This window comes from Mastacembelus armatus, chromosome 18 (assembly GCF_900324485.2).
Source record: "Mastacembelus armatus chromosome 18, fMasArm1.2, whole genome shotgun sequence".
In the NCBI taxonomy this organism is placed as follows: domain Eukaryota; kingdom Metazoa; phylum Chordata; class Actinopteri; order Synbranchiformes; family Mastacembelidae; genus Mastacembelus; species Mastacembelus armatus.
In genome coordinates this window covers 18551943-18567524 of record NC_046650.1, presented here as the reverse complement: position 1 = coordinate 18567524, position 15582 = coordinate 18551943, and the positions used below count along the sequence as shown (strand labels likewise).

Sequence of the window (15582 nt, the reverse complement as noted above, 5' to 3'; positions counted from 1 at the left end):
AGAATGAGCCTTTAAATCTACAGAGGGAGCGGGTCTCCTTTAACAGAGGCAGCCATGTTGTGCCATGCTTCTACAGTAGCCCAGAATGGACAAACCAGATTCTGGCTCTAGACAGGGAAACCTTTTGTTTTTAAGGTGATGACCTCTGTACCCTCCCTCACACCTGGAAATGAGGGCTGGGGTGTGATGGTTGGTCAGAAGGCTGCATTCTGCAATCTCACCACTAGGTGCTGCTAAATCTTTGACATTTTACAGGCTGCACCTTTAAATCTGAAACTGCCAGATTTACTGTATGTTTGTCTTCGTTAATTTAATGTGTCGGATTTCAGGAGAGTTTTGTGTAAAAATCAATTTTAAAGGTGGATTAGTTGATTTTTAGTCACGTGACTAATCCTTTGGCTTCTAGGGGTCCAACAAGGTCTGTGCCCCGGGGCCCCCCTGGAGTTAGATCCGGCCGTGCCCCAGTGCGACCGGTTTAAGCCCACAGGCACGAGGCTCCGGTACCGTTATCTTGTGTGTGTTTAATCCCGTGTTAAGTTCACGTGCACGCCACCTGAGCTGCGGCTGAGCGACACTGACCGTGGAGAGAGAGAGAGCGGGGGGCGGAGCCAGTGTCCCGTTAGTTACCGGTGCAGCTCGCGGGCATCACACAGAGGGATGATCTCGCGCTCAGCGGCGGCAGCAGCAGCAGGTCATGTTGTCCGCGCGGCGGGACACCTGCCCGCGTGTCACCTTCACCGGAGCTGCCACGGTGAGTGTCTCTGCTCCCCGGTGTTTGTCTGTCAGGCTGTCCGCGCGTTGTGTCCTTCACCGCGGCCGCTGCTCCGCTCCGTCCTCTGGTTCTCTGTCCTCCGTCCTCCGGTTCTCTGTCCTCCGTCCTCCGGTTCTCTGTCCTCCGGTTCTCCGTCTGTTCCTCAGCGTCTCCGTTTAACCTCCGATTATCCAGGAAACAGTTCGGGATCAGACGGACGGTCGGTGTTGTCCCGTTAAATCTGCTCGTTTCCAAAGCTCCGGGTCCCTGAACAGCGTTTGGCCCCAGGTAGTTCAGAGATCAATTTATATTAAGATGATCAGTTTGTATTGAGATGATCAGTTTGTATTGATAATGTGATCAGTTTATATTGAGATGATCAGTTTGTATTGATAATGTGATCAGTTTATATGAATATATATAAATATCTAATCATTAACCCAAGCATCAAACCCGCAGCTCCAGATCTAAAGTTACACAGATCAATATTATCCTCTTAAGACCTGAGCTCTGGTTTGATATTTTTTATTTCTCTTTGCTATTTGGGCTTATTGGAACTTGATAAGTATAAAACCTAAGCATGATATGGTAATATAACCCTAAATGTGATGTGGACGCATGTGGACGCATGTGGACGCCAGGTCCTAAGAGGTTACATCACTGTGCTTCAGACTCTGCTTTACGATGAATAGTCGATTAATCGATAGAATCAATAATATGATTTGTTCTGTTAATTTACTGATCAGTTTAATCCATTAATGAGAACAACTTTGTGGTTGCCAGGTTGGTGAAAATCCTCCAACACTTTTAGCTCTTTAACTCATTGGTGAGAGAAAACAGCTGCAACACATCTGGACCAAAATCCATCCAGGAACTACAGCTGCAGACCAGGTGTTGGTAGTTATCTGTTAACATGTAACTACAGGTTAGAACCTGCTGCCAAAGAAAAGTTAATCGATGTTTTTATCTTAATTGATAAACCAAATGATCAAATGGACGAGTCGACGTGATAAACTTCATCAACTCAGTTTCTGATGACGAAGGAATAAATTGATAAACAGGTTCAAACTGGTTTCGCTTTGTCAGTAACTGGTTAATTTCTTGTTTTTCTATAAAACACATCAATATCAATACACGTCTGGTTTATTGATTATTGTATAGATGATCATGTGTGAAGGTGAGCATTAGAAAATGTTATTGTATTTTTTATATAAAACATGATCTATCTGAACTGCCAGTGACCCTAACGATTGATCGGTGAATTGATCAGAAAGAAAGTCTCTGAATAGTTATTGTGTCTTACGATAACGAACTGAACATGATGTGGTTTTTAACGGGTCACGGGACATTTGACGGTTTTTTCACATTTGATTAATCAGATGATGAAAATCCAGCCCAGTTTGCAGGTTTAGTCTCGGTAACAGCTGGACGGTGTCTGTTTCAGATCTGATGTAAATAGATCAGAATAATTAAGACAATCAATGAATAAAACATTTCTGTTTTTGATGTTGCAGTTCTTCATGTGGAGCTGGCCTTCAAAATAAAAGTCATTCTTTAAGTTGCTCCCTATGTGTTTGTAGTTTTGTATTAGTTCAGTTTGTAGATCAACACATTTTTAGTTCAGCTGAACGGAAGGAAAAGGCTCTAACTAGGGTGGGTGTCTGGGTGGGGATGGGGGGGGGGGTCTGTTTATGATACGGTGCTGTGCAGATCAATCAATCAATCAGTGTATGGCACAGAGGGAGGTCCAGACAAACAAACAGTGTGCCGTCTTTAAAGGTGGGGGTTGCTGTGGTGTCGAGTGTCTGCTCCTCGTCATATCACTTCAAAAATAACCTCAACATGTCCAACGGAAACTCTGAGAGGACAGAACCACCCGGGTCACCCCCACCCTCGCTCCTTAAAAATAACCCAGGGTGGGTGGGGGTTTGAGCTGGCAGCCCCCCGCTCCTCTGATAACCTGGATTCAGCTGTTTGCATGAAGTCCACTGACTCTGAACTGTGTCCATGTGTCCTCCAGACTCCGGCTCGAGGACCTGAGACAGGGATGGGTGGGGACGCGTGTCCTCACAAGCTGGGATCCACCAATCACCTGCGACTCCTGTTCTACATCCTGATTCCCACTGTGAGCCTGCTGGCCGCCCTGCTGCTGCTCGTCCTGGCCCTCACTGGTACACACACACACACACACACACACTCTTGTTTTTTGTCAGACGATGATTAATATTAATGGATTTTATCACTTTTTCTCTTTGCTCTGCTTCTGAACTACCACTCCCATAATGCTGTGGGGATTGTAAAGAGTTAGGATTTGGTTGTGAGTTTAAACTGGATTTGTTCACATTCGGTCAAAGTGTCTCATTAAAGCAGCAGAACTGACTGTGACCAGCTGCTGTTTGCAGTGAACCCATGGGTGCACAGACAACTGTCCCTGGATCCCTGTGACGCTGAAGGAAACAGCAGGATTCTCAAGGAGGCTCTGCAGCCTCTGTTTGCTCTAAGTGGATTTATGGAGCTTTATTGTGGAGGGACAGCAGAGATAGACCCCCAGGAAGTGAAGGTCACGCTGAAACAGAAAATATGTGCATCATGCTTGTGTGTTCACAGTTGACTGAGGTGTGACTCAGAAGATGTGTGATTCTTGGAGCTTGTTGTGTTTGTGCTGAGCTAAGGTCTCGTATGTGGAGACGGCAGTGAGGAGGGTGTGAGGACGAAGGAGGAAGCAGAGATCTTAGGATGGATGGAAGCAAGAAAAACAGGAATGAGGAGGAAAAGATGGAGGGATGTGAGCAGACTGATGGAGGACAGTGTGTAGGAGGAGAGATGACACACACACACACACACACACACAGTTGTGTTAATTACATCACGTACGTGTGTGTATGGTGCTTCTTCTGGTTGCCATGACAGCGAGGACTCTCTCAGCCAATCAGAGTCAGGCTTACTGTGTGAAAGAATTTCAAATATTTACACAGGTAGTAAAACTGAGCAGCATCTGTTCGTCCACTCCTCCTTTTCTCTTCATCCATTTTCCTTTTCACATCCTCGTCTCACTTTGCTCGTCACCCTTTCACTTCCTGTCTTTGTCTCTTTTATCCTTCTCTTTCCTGCTGCTCCTCATGTTTGCAGCAAAGCCCAAACAAAAAGACAAAGCCCGTCGGAATAAGTGAAATTTACAGCCGTGGAGAAAGCAGCTTTACCACGCAGCGTGAGCTCTTTGTCTTCTCTTTTGTCTGCAGCTGTTTTCTGTTGTTTCAGCTCATCACACATACACGCACACACACACACACACACACACACACACGGTCTCTTCTCCCACCATTAAACATCTAATGGACTTTAAAGCCGCTCAGATCTTTGTTTCCCTCCCCCTGTGCCACCATCATCATCAACACACAGGAGGGAAACATCCACAGTCTCTTCACAGTGTCAGGCCTGCTGGGAAATCTGTACGATCAGTGTGGGAGCGATGGCGTTACCATGGGGAACGTTAAAACAGGCATCAATTCCTGATGTTCCAAACACCTGGAACATAAGGAAGGTTCTTCAGGCAGCTTTTCCTGTGCGTTGGGAGGTTGTCGTTTACGTACAGTACACCTGTTGGTTCTTTACATCACCAGCAGCTTCCTCAGTTTCTCTTGTGTTGCTGTAAAGAAGCACCTGAAGCCGTCTGACCCGGTGCATCACCTGTGGATCCATACAACATGGAGAATGTCCCTTTAATCTGCAGATTGTATTTACAGTTTCTATCTTATTTACATGCACATCTGTTGTGTTGCTGTGGAAACGTGTTTGTTGTTGTGTGTTTACATTGTGTCACTGACACGACTTCCGGGCTCCAGTGTCTGGAAAGCACAACCTCAGACCCACTGACCTGGATTTGTTTTTTAATGCCTCGCTGTGATTGGCTCAGCTGTTTGTGAGCGATGTGATTGGCTGAGAGCACATGTACAGTCATTAACCACAGGTGTTTCTTACCTGTGTCTTTGTCCCCAGGTATATTTGGCAACAGCCCCTTGGTCTCCAGCCCTCTCCCCTCCCCTGAGTCGGTCAACAATGGCGATGACCCTGGTTACCATGGCAACAGCACAAATCCTTCCCCTGCCTCCGAGACAGTAAACGTCACGTATTCGCAACAAAGCCAGGGCGACGATGGTGTGATCACACCTGCTGCTAGCGCCAGCGCTCCTCTGGCTTCCTCCTCTCAGGCCACGCCCACCCAGCCCTACACACAGCCTCCTGATTGGCTGACCTCTGTGACGTCACCGAGCACCGCCTGGCCATTCAGCACCACACCTGCACCTGACACAGGTAAACACGGAGGACGGGATATTCAGTGACAGTGTGACCACAAAGTAAAAGCAGGAACAGAAAAAGAAGGAGCAAGGGCTCATGGGAAATGTGGTCTTTGTTTTGCACAAGGTGGTAAAAAGTAGAACCTGCAGTTTTTTTTAATCACACAGTGGATTATCTATGTGTGTTATAAAGTAAATACACATCTGTAGATAAAGACAAGTTGAAAGAATAATACTTACAATGAATAAAGACTTAATTAATTAAGAGAAGAAGAGTATTGCTGGTTAGCTAATATTGCTTTCTGTATCAACACAGTAAATACACAGTGCTGGGGCTGTGGTTTTTCCAGCAGAGTCCGTGAAGGTGCAGTGTGAGCTGCAGGATGCCTCATCATCCTCACAAAAACTACAACTCCCACAGTCTGTAGTCTCTGTCCTGCTGTCTCTGTTATTGTTGTGTCCTTTTCTGTCAAACGCTAAAATCTTGTTAGTCTCATTACTGCAGATACCTGACGGGAGTGTGTGAGTGTGTGTGTGTGAGGGTGAGTGTGAGTGAGTGAAGCCAGATCTGAGCTGAATCCAGATCTACTGTCCTCTAATATCCTGACCTCTATGTGTGTGTGTGTGTGTGTGAGATGATAAATCGCTCATTCAGTTTCTGTTTTAAAATTCCTCTCGTCTCGTCTGGTCCTCCACTGTCCTTCAGTGTCTCTCTCCCACTCTGTCTCCCTCTCTCTCTCCCTCTGTATTAATGTGAAGTTGAGGTGAATGCTAATGAGCGTCAGTCTGTCCTGTCTTCTGATTGGACGCTGGGCGGTCACCAGACTACCTGGAAGTTTAACCTCCACACAGCAGTTAGCAGCTCCGGTCTGGTTTCCCTCAGCTTGGACCTACAGTCTAAAAGTAAAGAACCACAGACCCAGTGCAGGTCAATGAATTTCTAATAAAGCACAAAGTGAGAAGCTGTGACGAGTGTGAGCAGGTTGTGCATGTGAGTGAAAGTCTCATAAACGAGTTGGTAGAGTTTGTGTTATAATAACAGTTGTTGTTCCTCTGTTCAAAACCTGTAGTTACTGTAACCTCCTGTGTTTTTATGAAGTGGAATAAACAGGCTCAACGTTCCTGCTGAACCTGTAGCAGGTGCTGGTCCAGCTCTGTCCTCAGCTGGTATGTTTGTTTGTTTATTCCTGGGTATAAATAAACAGGAAGCTGTGTTTCTGCAGGAAGCTGTCAGCTGATCGTGGAGCCTCAGTGTCACATGTTGCCCTACAATCAAACATGGCTGTCCTCGTCCACCGCCGTGGTCAAGAGCTCAGAGGTCGACATGTTGCTAAGGTAACTGTGTGTGTGTGTAACTGAGTCCAAACCCATCCAGAGACCGACAGCGTAATGTGTGTGAATCCAGAACCTGGTTTAGCTTATAGGTCTGTACCTCCATTGTTGTCCAAAAGTGCATGAACCTGTGTGTGTGTGTTGCAGGTTCTTCAGCTACCTCGGCAGACTCTCATGCTACAAACACATCATGTTGTTCGGCTGCTCGCTGGCGCTGCCCGAATGTATCGCCGCTGACGGCACACACGGCCGGTAAACAATCCACCCTGAAGAGGAGTGACCATCATTTTTACATAAATCTGTAGTTTACGTTATTTATTCCTGATACTAAAAAGTAATAAAAGTATAATAAAAGTCATTTTTGTGCTCAGTACTTGCTACTAAAGTAGTGAGGAGGTGACAGGTAGAAATGTCCTCACTGTGATGGTTCAGTCCTGGTCCTCACAGAGATGCGAACGTTGGAACACGTGTGTTGTCTCAGCTGTTCAAATGACGTGTGTGTGTTTGGAAACTGTCCAGGCCAAGAATAACAGCGTCACACACACTCTGAGACGCCTGACCTCAGGCAGGAGCATCATGGGAGTTGGTGTTAATGTGCTCTGTGATGTGTGTGCATGCAGACGGGTCATGCTCCCCTGTGCGTCGTTCTGCGAGGCGGCGAGGGAAGGCTGCGAGCCCGTCCTTCAGATGTTCAACGCCTCCTGGCCTGACTTCCTGCGCTGCTCGCAGTTCAGCAACGCCACCTCTGCTTTGTCACCTCCATCATCATCATCATCACCATCATCATCATCATCACCACCCATGACAACAGCAGGCCCCGCCCCCCTGGCCTGCTTCACGCCAAGACAGGTCAAAGGGAAACACTGTGAGTAAAAACACACACACATGTCAAAATCTAAACGGATCAGCTGATGTGATGACATCGCTGTTCTATCCTCTTCCTGATTGGTCGGCAGCTGTGTGCGGCGGGAAGGACCACTTCCTGTGTGCGACGGGGATTTGTGTCCCTCAGAAACTGGTGTGTAACGGCTACAACGACTGTGATGACTGGAGCGATGAAACACACTGCGGTAAACACACACACACACACACACACACACACACACACACACAGTGTATTGTGTTCTGTGTAAATAGCAGTGGGAGTTTTCAACCTGTTGCCGTAGCGATGTGTTTACAGGTGACCGAGTGGATAACAGGGCTGGTCGTCACGGTGATGTAAGAAGACTGTAGGGTCTATGACTCTCGCCCTCTGACTGACTGAGGCCAAATAAAACCATAGAACTCTAAGACAAGCAGGGAAAGAAATATCAGATAAAATATGAGAGAAAGGAACTGACACAAAATGGGACTGAACAAATACAGATGAAAGAGAAAAGAAAATAAGAAAAGCGTGAATTAAAACAGAAACACTCCATGTGACAGAATATGATCAAATAAAAAAACACGTGACTCTGTCTTCAGTCTGCACAGATGCAGAGTTTCGGTGTAACACCGGTCGCTGCCTGTCGCCCTCTCTGGTCTGTGACGGTTACGACGACTGTGGAGACCTGAGCGACGAACTCAGCTGTGGTCAGACACACACACATTCATTTCCATGAATACACATGGTGGTACTATTTTACTCTGACAGTACTGCATGTGTACCTCACAGAGACAGTACAGCAGTATTACTTTAATCACCTGCATTTATTTCTGTGTGTGTGTGTGTGTGTGTGTGTGTGTGTGTGTGTTTCAGTGTGCGACCCGGCTCGTCATCACCGATGTGGAGACGGCCGCTGCGTGTCCAGGGACTGGCTGTGTGACGGAGACCACGACTGTCTGGACAAGAGCGACGAGCTCAACTGCTGTGAGTTACAGAACAACGAGTCAGACTCGTGTCTCGAGTTCCCACCTCGGACTGAGACATGGCGGAGTGAGAGACCTGAGTCAGACTGATGAAGTTAACTCTTGTGTCAAAGCTGAACACAGCTCGGGTATTTGTTTAGTCCCAGTAAATCTGTGTGTGTGTGTGTGCGTGTGCGTGTGTGTGTGTGTGTGCAGCGTGTAAGAGTCAGGGTCTGCTGGAGTGCAGGAATGGTCAGTGCATCCCTTCTGCGTTTCGTTGTGATGGAGAGGACGACTGTAAAGACGGCAGCGATGAAGAGCACTGCAGCAGAGAGCAGAGTGAGACATCTGTCGGCTTCACACCATCTCACACCTGTTTGTCCGTCTCCTCTCACCCACAGTTACCTGAGTGTGTGTGTGTGTGTGTTTCAGATCAGGGTGTGTGTGTTCCTGGTCAGCCCAGCTGTATCTCCACTTCCTGTCCGTCGGTGTGCACAGGGGGCAGTGCGACCTGCGACCCCCGACATAACCACAACAGCAACTGCAGTGAGTCCTCATCAGAGACTTTTAAAAATAAAAGTCCAGAGTCCAAAAAAAGCACAATCCCTGGGTTATATAAGAATCGTTTCCTGATTATTGCATCAATCAAATGTTTAGATGTTCAGGATTCAGTAATGATTGTCAAGACGAGGCACGAGGTCCCAGACAGGAAAAAAAATCAAAACTAGAGTACACGTAGCTCAAAATGGACTCCAGTACAGTAGAGTCCTGGTCTTGATCCTGCTCCTGACTCTGGTGCTCTGTGACCCAGCTCGCTGTGAGCCCATCAGCCTGGAGCTGTGCATGAACCTACCCTACAACCTGACCAGCTACCCCAACTACCTGGGCCACCTGTCCCAGAGAGAGAGCTCCGTGTCCTGGGAGTCGTCCCTGTTCCCCGCCCTGGTCCAGACCGGCTGCTACCAGTACCTCATGTTCTACGCCTGCACACTGCTGGTGCCGAAGTGTGACCCAGTCAGCCTGCAGAGGGTCCCGCCCTGCAGGTCGGCTACCAGTTTGTCTGTTAAGTCTTCAGGTGTTGGTTAGTCAATGACCAGGACTAACTAACTCTCCCATTGTGCCCTCTTGTCTCTCTCCCTGCAGGTCTCTGTGCCGTAGTGCGAAGGAGAAGTGTGAGTCTGTGCTCGGCATTGTGGGATTGCAGTGGCCTGAGGATTCAGACTGTAGTCAGTTTCCAGAGGAGGGAGGAAACACCACTTGCCTGCTGCCGGAGGCCGGAGTCGATGGTACTGGGCCTCATGACGCCGACCTTTAACCCCCCCATGTCGACATCACTGTCCCATTTTAATTGTTTCCTTGTCCTTGTTGGTGTTTTTGGCATGTTGCCATGGTGACAGAGTGCTCCCCCAGCCACTTCAAGTGTCGGTCGGGCCGCTGCGTCCTGGCGACCAAACGCTGCGACGGACACCTGGACTGTGACGACAACAGCGACGAGGACAACTGTGGTGAGACGCACCTTTCAAAATAAGAGTCTCCACCAGCACGACTACAGCACTACCAGTGTCAGGTGTGGTACCACATGGTCACCTGTGTGTCTCGCGCAGGCTGTTCTGAGCGCGCTCTGTGGGAGTGTCCGGGCAGTAAGGTGTGCATCAAAGCCAGTATGATCTGTGATGGATTCCCAGACTGCCCCCTGCTGGTGGACGAGGCCAACTGCTGTGAGACTCACTCACTGTTACCACACTGCACATTAGTACAAGTACAGCACAGTACTACTAGTACTATCACTTATTGTTATTACACCACACTACTATTACTACAAGTACACGCAGTTTTATTACTGTTCTTATTTTAATAATATGTTGTGTTTTTGTTTATTTGGATTATTATTATTTTATACATGTTGTCAGTGTTTTAGATTATAATTGTTATTGTATTGATCGATCGTGTTATTAATCAGCCATGTGCAGGGACAACGAGCTGCCCTGTAACAACCATCAGTGCGTTCACCGGACTCGGTGGTGTGATGGAAGGAAGCACTGCTCCGACAGCTCGGACGAATGGAACTGTGGTACCGCGTGCGCACACACACACACACACACACACACACACACACACACACACACACACACACACACACACACAAATTTATTTTAAGGCAGTGTTACGTCCACCAACATGGGTTCTGCTCTCCCTGTAGTGTCCCTGTCCGACCGATCGGGTTCTGTGTTGACCGTGTTCAGGACGGCAGCGGAGTACCAGGTGTGTGCGGACGAGTGGAACCACGAGCTGAGCAGACTGACCTGCAGCCAGCTGGGACTAGGGTAAGGTCAGTAACACACACACAGCACAAACACGACTCTGTGAACGTGGGACAGATTCAACACACCTGTGGTCTGTGTCTCTGCAGGGTCCCCTCCTCCGTTTCCATGGTCCCTGACCAGCCCGGAGTCCCGGGCCGCCGCCGCTGGTTACACGTCCATCCTGAGTGGCACCTCAGGAACGGCTCAGCACTGCAGGCCCGGCTGGAGAAGAGAAGGTAGAAACCCAGTTAGAAGCCGAGGAGGAACCGGTTCTGTCCAGACTATAAATGATACTTTATGTTGAAAATCTCCATTTTAATAAAACTTCAAAGCTGCTTTTTTAAACCTGCTGCTGTAATGACTCTATTACTGTGTGTATATGTGTTTGTGTGTGTGTGTGTGTGTGCGTGTGTGTGTGTGTGTGTGCGTGTGTGTGTGTGTGTGCGTGCATGTGTGTGCAGTCATGCGTGTCATTCCAGGAGGAGAGTATCTGTCCTGTGCACCAGAGAAGGTAAACCCAGCTCCTGTTTTAGTTCCAGCTGCAGATAATTAAACCTGCGTGTTAATCTGTGGTTTCAGGGTCTCTTTTGTCTGGGGGTTTGTGGCTGCAGCTCTAATCCACGATTTCTCTCTGTCTGTCAGAGTGTGGGCTCCGTCCGGCCGTGGGCGTCCACCCTCAAAGGAAGAAGAGGATTCTGGGAGGGCGTGTGTCCCGGCAGGGGGCGTGGCCGTGGCAGTGCTCGCTGCAGAGCGGTCAGAGCGGACACGTCTGCGGCTGCGTCCTCATCGCCCCGAGGTGGGCTCTGACCGTCGCACACTGCTTTGAGGGGTGAGGCAGGCGAGGTGGAGGGGAGGAGGGTGGGGGTGTGACTGTATTGTTCTGACGTGTGTCTGCTCCAGGAGGGAGAGTGCAGACCTGTGGAAAGTGGTGCTGGGTCTGAACAACCTGGACCATCCGGGAGTCCACAGTCAGAACCGACGGGTGCGCTCCATCATCGTGCACCCGCGCTACAATCGGGCGGTGGTGGACTACGACATCAGTGTGGTTCAACTGGACTCCGAGGTCAGGGACACTGAGACAGAGTACTGGTTCCCAGCAGAGACGGGACGGTACTGATAGAATACGATGTTGTGTTTGCAGGTGGAGGAGACGCTGCTGGTCAGACCGGTGTGTCTCCCTCGGCCAGGCCAGCTTCCCTCACCGGACTCCTACTGCTACATCACCGGCTGGGGTCACATGGGCAACAGGAGTGAGTACACTGTTCTTCTTCAGTGTCCACATCCCAGCTGCACTGACTCAGTCCTGATGTTCCCAGACAGACCAAACCAGCTGGTCTCAGATCAGATCTGGGCCACTTGTATATGTAGTCCTAGATCCGGTATATGTGAACAGTGTATGGTACTTTAGCAGAGACAGCTTTGTGGACTACATTAGTGAGTGTGTGCGTGCGTGTGTGTGTGTGCAGTGCCCTTCAAGCTGCAGGAAGGGGAGGTTCGGATCATCTCTCTGTCCCAGTGCCAGTCTTACTTCGACATGAAGACCATCACTCCCAGGATGCTTTGTGCCGGTTATGAGGCTGGAACTGTCGACTCCTGCATGGTAACATCTGCACCCACAGCTGCTCGGCGTCACTGACTAACTGCTGCCGTACTGACAGGGGTTCAGGCCAGCAGGGAGACCAGGGGGCATCACAGAGCTAGTTTCAGGTTCTTGAAAGTCCTTGGCACCAAAAGGCCATATTGTAGTGAGCAGACACTTTCAGCTGCTGGAAGCTCAGTTGTTATTTTGCTGCAGTAGCTTCATGTTGTCAGTCCTCCAGCACTCGATGAATGAACATCCATCCAGTGTCTTTATTAAAAACTGGATCAACTACAAAAAGTGTTTCCAACAGACTTTCAGCCTGATGTTCAGGCAATAAAACAACTTTAGTTTGGATTTTTACTGATTCCTGAACCAAATACCGTCTCAGTGCTCAGGTGATTAAAGTGTGTGTCTGTATGTGTGTGTCTGCGCCTGTGTGTGTGTTCAGGGCGACAGCGGTGGCCCGTTGGTGTGCGAGGAGGCCGGCGGTCGCTGGACCCTGTTCGGCCTGACGTCGTGGGGCAGCGTGTGCTTCAGTAAAGTGCTCGGACCCGGAGTTTACAGCAACGTGACGCATTTCACCCCCTGGATCCAGCAGCAGCTCTACATTCACACGTACCTGAACGACTGACGCACGCACACACACACACACACACACACACCTGCTTTCATTCCAGGAGGAAGTGATGTCACCATGAGTCACACACCTGCGGTTCCTCTACCTGTGCCTATATCTGTCCTGACGCCTTTAGACGCTGACGGCTGTACGAGCAGCAGCATAAACTACAGACACTGAGTAGTAAACGAGTAGAGCTGTTGTCGACACACAAACATCACACACACACACACACACACACACACACACACACACACACACACACACACACACACACACACACACACATAAAAACACACGTATGGAAGCAAAAAATGTTCAGTTTAGTGAAGAACAACGAAGATTTATGGGCAGATAAACTGTCAGAAGAAGGTCTGAAGTATAAATGTATAAATACCAGTAAAATCTTAAGTTTTCAGTAAAGTACAGTAGTACACACAGCAAAAACGTACTTAAGTATATCAAAGTACAATTAGTTATTATGCAAAAATGCTCCTTTCGAGTATAATCGATAATTATGCATCATATTTTATTCTGAGTTTCTCATTTTTTACATATAAAATCTTAGTCTGGAAAACAACCACCTACCAGATGAAGGTAGATGAGTAGAATAATGAAGTATAAAAGTCAATATAAGTACAAATGCCTCAAAAGTAGTTTTTGAGATATTTGTACTTTGGACAAGTTTGAATTGAGAATCTTTTCACATACAAAATTTCAGTAATTGAAAAAATAATGACATTAAATATTCAGTATGTAAATTCAGTTTATTATCGTCCTTCTCTGCTTCCATGACCAGGTTTTAGTTTGTGTGTAGTTTAACTACAGCAGTAGCTCAGAGGAATCAACTTCCTGATGTTTATCACCTTTATCATAATCAGGCTTCGGTTTATTGTCACGTTAATTCTTCGTCTGCATTGATGTTTATTATCATGTTCAGGCGTTCAGCGCTGAATTTCTAAAAGCTGCTAGCTAAAACAGACCAGCTGAGCACTCAGCTTCCCACAATGCTTCACTCTATAGTGCCTGTACTTAACTTAGCTGTAAAAAAAACAAACAAAAAAAACAACTTTGTACAATGTCGTACTGTGTGAGTGTGAGATGGTGAGAAGTTTTTGTTGCTTTAAATAACATGCTGGCAACTTATTTGGGCAACTTGTAATAACATTAATCAATTTATCAACATATTGGGTCACGTTTTATTTACCTTTTACCTCAAACAGACCACCTGAAGTATTTGATCTAAATAACCTGTGTACAGTCCATGACCAACACAAACAATCATTACATGTATTTACCAGATACTGATAAACAGAAGGTCTTAAAGTAAAAAGTTACCAATTTTAATCTATAAATGTTCTTAACACGAGTCAAAATGAAGTGAAAAAGGTCTTAAGACACACCTGCTCCATGCTGCTAATGTAGATTAGCATTGTTAGCCAGTGTTAGCAGCTGTTTGTAAAACTGTAGTCTGAACAACCCGGTGGCGCCATTTTCACCTTAGCTAAATGCTAGTGTTGCTAGTTTTCCCGCAATAACCTGCAGACGCCTTAAACAATTAACTGCCACATTAGCGCCAGCTAGGAAGAAGCACAATCGTCGCATATTTCCAGTATAGATTAATAGTGTGATCTCATAATGTTAGCAGAAGTAAGCTACGTCAACGTTTGCTACGGTTGTATGAAGTATTTTGGTGAAGCTGTGTAGTTTTAACAGTAGTACTTTAACTAGACAGTATAGTTAACGTTAGTTAGCAGCCTGAGCTAGCACAGAAAAGTAGCTGTCAGATTAGCGTTAGCCATGATGTAAATAACTGCTAACTGCTAATGTTAGCGGAGTTGGCTTCTCAGTCGACCCCTAATTTGTTTGGAGACTGGCAGGTGTGGAGTCAACACAAAGTCTGCACAACTGACCTGTGTCAAAATAACAGACCATAATATTCAAATATCTGAGTCTTGTCTTAATAGTTTTGAGTGTTAAAACCTTCATACATTCGTTTTAATTTGAGAACGCCAACATGAAACCTGCCAGAATCCACTGGTCCGATTCACTTTAAGGTCCACAGATGGTTAGAAAGGTAAAAACCGTTCTATACAAAGGCTCATTCAGGAGACACGAGCCCGACCTTTGACCCTTAACAGCGCGTTTGTAACGCAGTCGAAGAGTTGCCCAACAAATTGCCGGTGTGTCCTCCATGTTGACGCGTGACTGACACCAGAACATTCCAAGTGGTTGTTGTTGTTTTGGTTTTTTAAGAGTATTTTTCTACAGCTTTTTGTATGTCATGCTCACTACACAGGACTGTTGGTGTGTGTGCCGACGTGCAGACGTTTGTTCGGCCTGTGTGTGCGAGCTCGTGATGTCACTCTGATTTAGCTCTGTTGCCATGGCGATGAGGGGTGCTGGGTTTAAAAGCTTCCTGAACAGACTGTGGTGTTTTCTGTGAACAGTCGCTCTTTGGTTTGTGTCACTGTGTATCCCACCAATAAACCTGTACACACACTCTGTCCTGCGTGTGACTCACAATCACTGGACGTTCGCTCTGTTTCCACTTCCTCTTCCAGAAACAAGAATAAACGACGGACATTTTTAGATTCACGTGTGTTTTTAAAGGTTTTTATACGGCCGAGTTCAGACTGTGGAGTCTTAGCATCACAGTGTCGACCATGGCTGCTTTAAATCTGCATCTGTCATGTGATACGTGTCTGGTTGGTCCTGATTGGACCCCTCATGTTAAGGTGAGACCGAAACCTGAATGAATTAAGTGAAAAACAACAAAAACAACCTCACAAACTAAAAGTGACTGCAGATATTCTCAAAACAACCAGAAAGTGACACCGAGAAGACACAAACAAACACAGAACAGACTCACAATG

At 47.2% G+C, this 15582-nt stretch overlaps 1 protein-coding gene across 1 annotated transcript; it reads left to right on the top strand.

Annotated features, from left to right (window-relative positions):
• Positions 1-409: 409 nt before the first annotated feature.
• On the top strand, positions 410-15211 carry corin (corin, serine peptidase). The gene is made up of 24 exons (XM_026321910.2): positions 410-751; positions 2772-2922; positions 4748-5062; positions 6270-6381; positions 6526-6630; positions 6999-7243; positions 7335-7448; positions 7843-7950; positions 8117-8227; positions 8422-8544; positions 8638-8751; positions 9017-9248; positions 9349-9491; positions 9603-9710; positions 9810-9923; positions 10166-10276; positions 10406-10529; positions 10616-10744; positions 10970-11019; positions 11151-11337; positions 11409-11571; positions 11650-11758; positions 11975-12108; positions 12539-15211. The coding sequence occupies exons 1-24, from the start codon at positions 695-697 to the stop codon at positions 12719-12721; spliced, it is 3342 nt and encodes a 1113-aa protein (XP_026177695.1). The 5' UTR covers positions 410-694; the 3' UTR covers positions 12722-15211.
• The last annotated feature ends 371 nt before the right edge of the window (positions 15212-15582 follow it).

What these genes read in the sequence shown, in the direction of transcription:
- corin (XM_026321910.2), top strand. Translation starts at nt 695, where the DNA reads ATGTTGTCCGCGCGGCGGGACACCTGCCCGCGTGTCACCTTCACCGGA. An exon ending in CCTTCACCGGAGCTGCCACG is followed by an intron (nt 752 to 2,771) that starts GTGAGTGTCTCT and finishes TGTGTCCTCCAG; the next exon opens with ACTCCGGCTCGAGGACCTGA. An exon ending in CAGAGGGTCCCGCCCTGCAG is followed by an intron (nt 9,249 to 9,348) that starts GTCGGCTACCAG and finishes CTCTCCCTGCAG; the next exon opens with GTCTCTGTGCCGTAGTGCGA.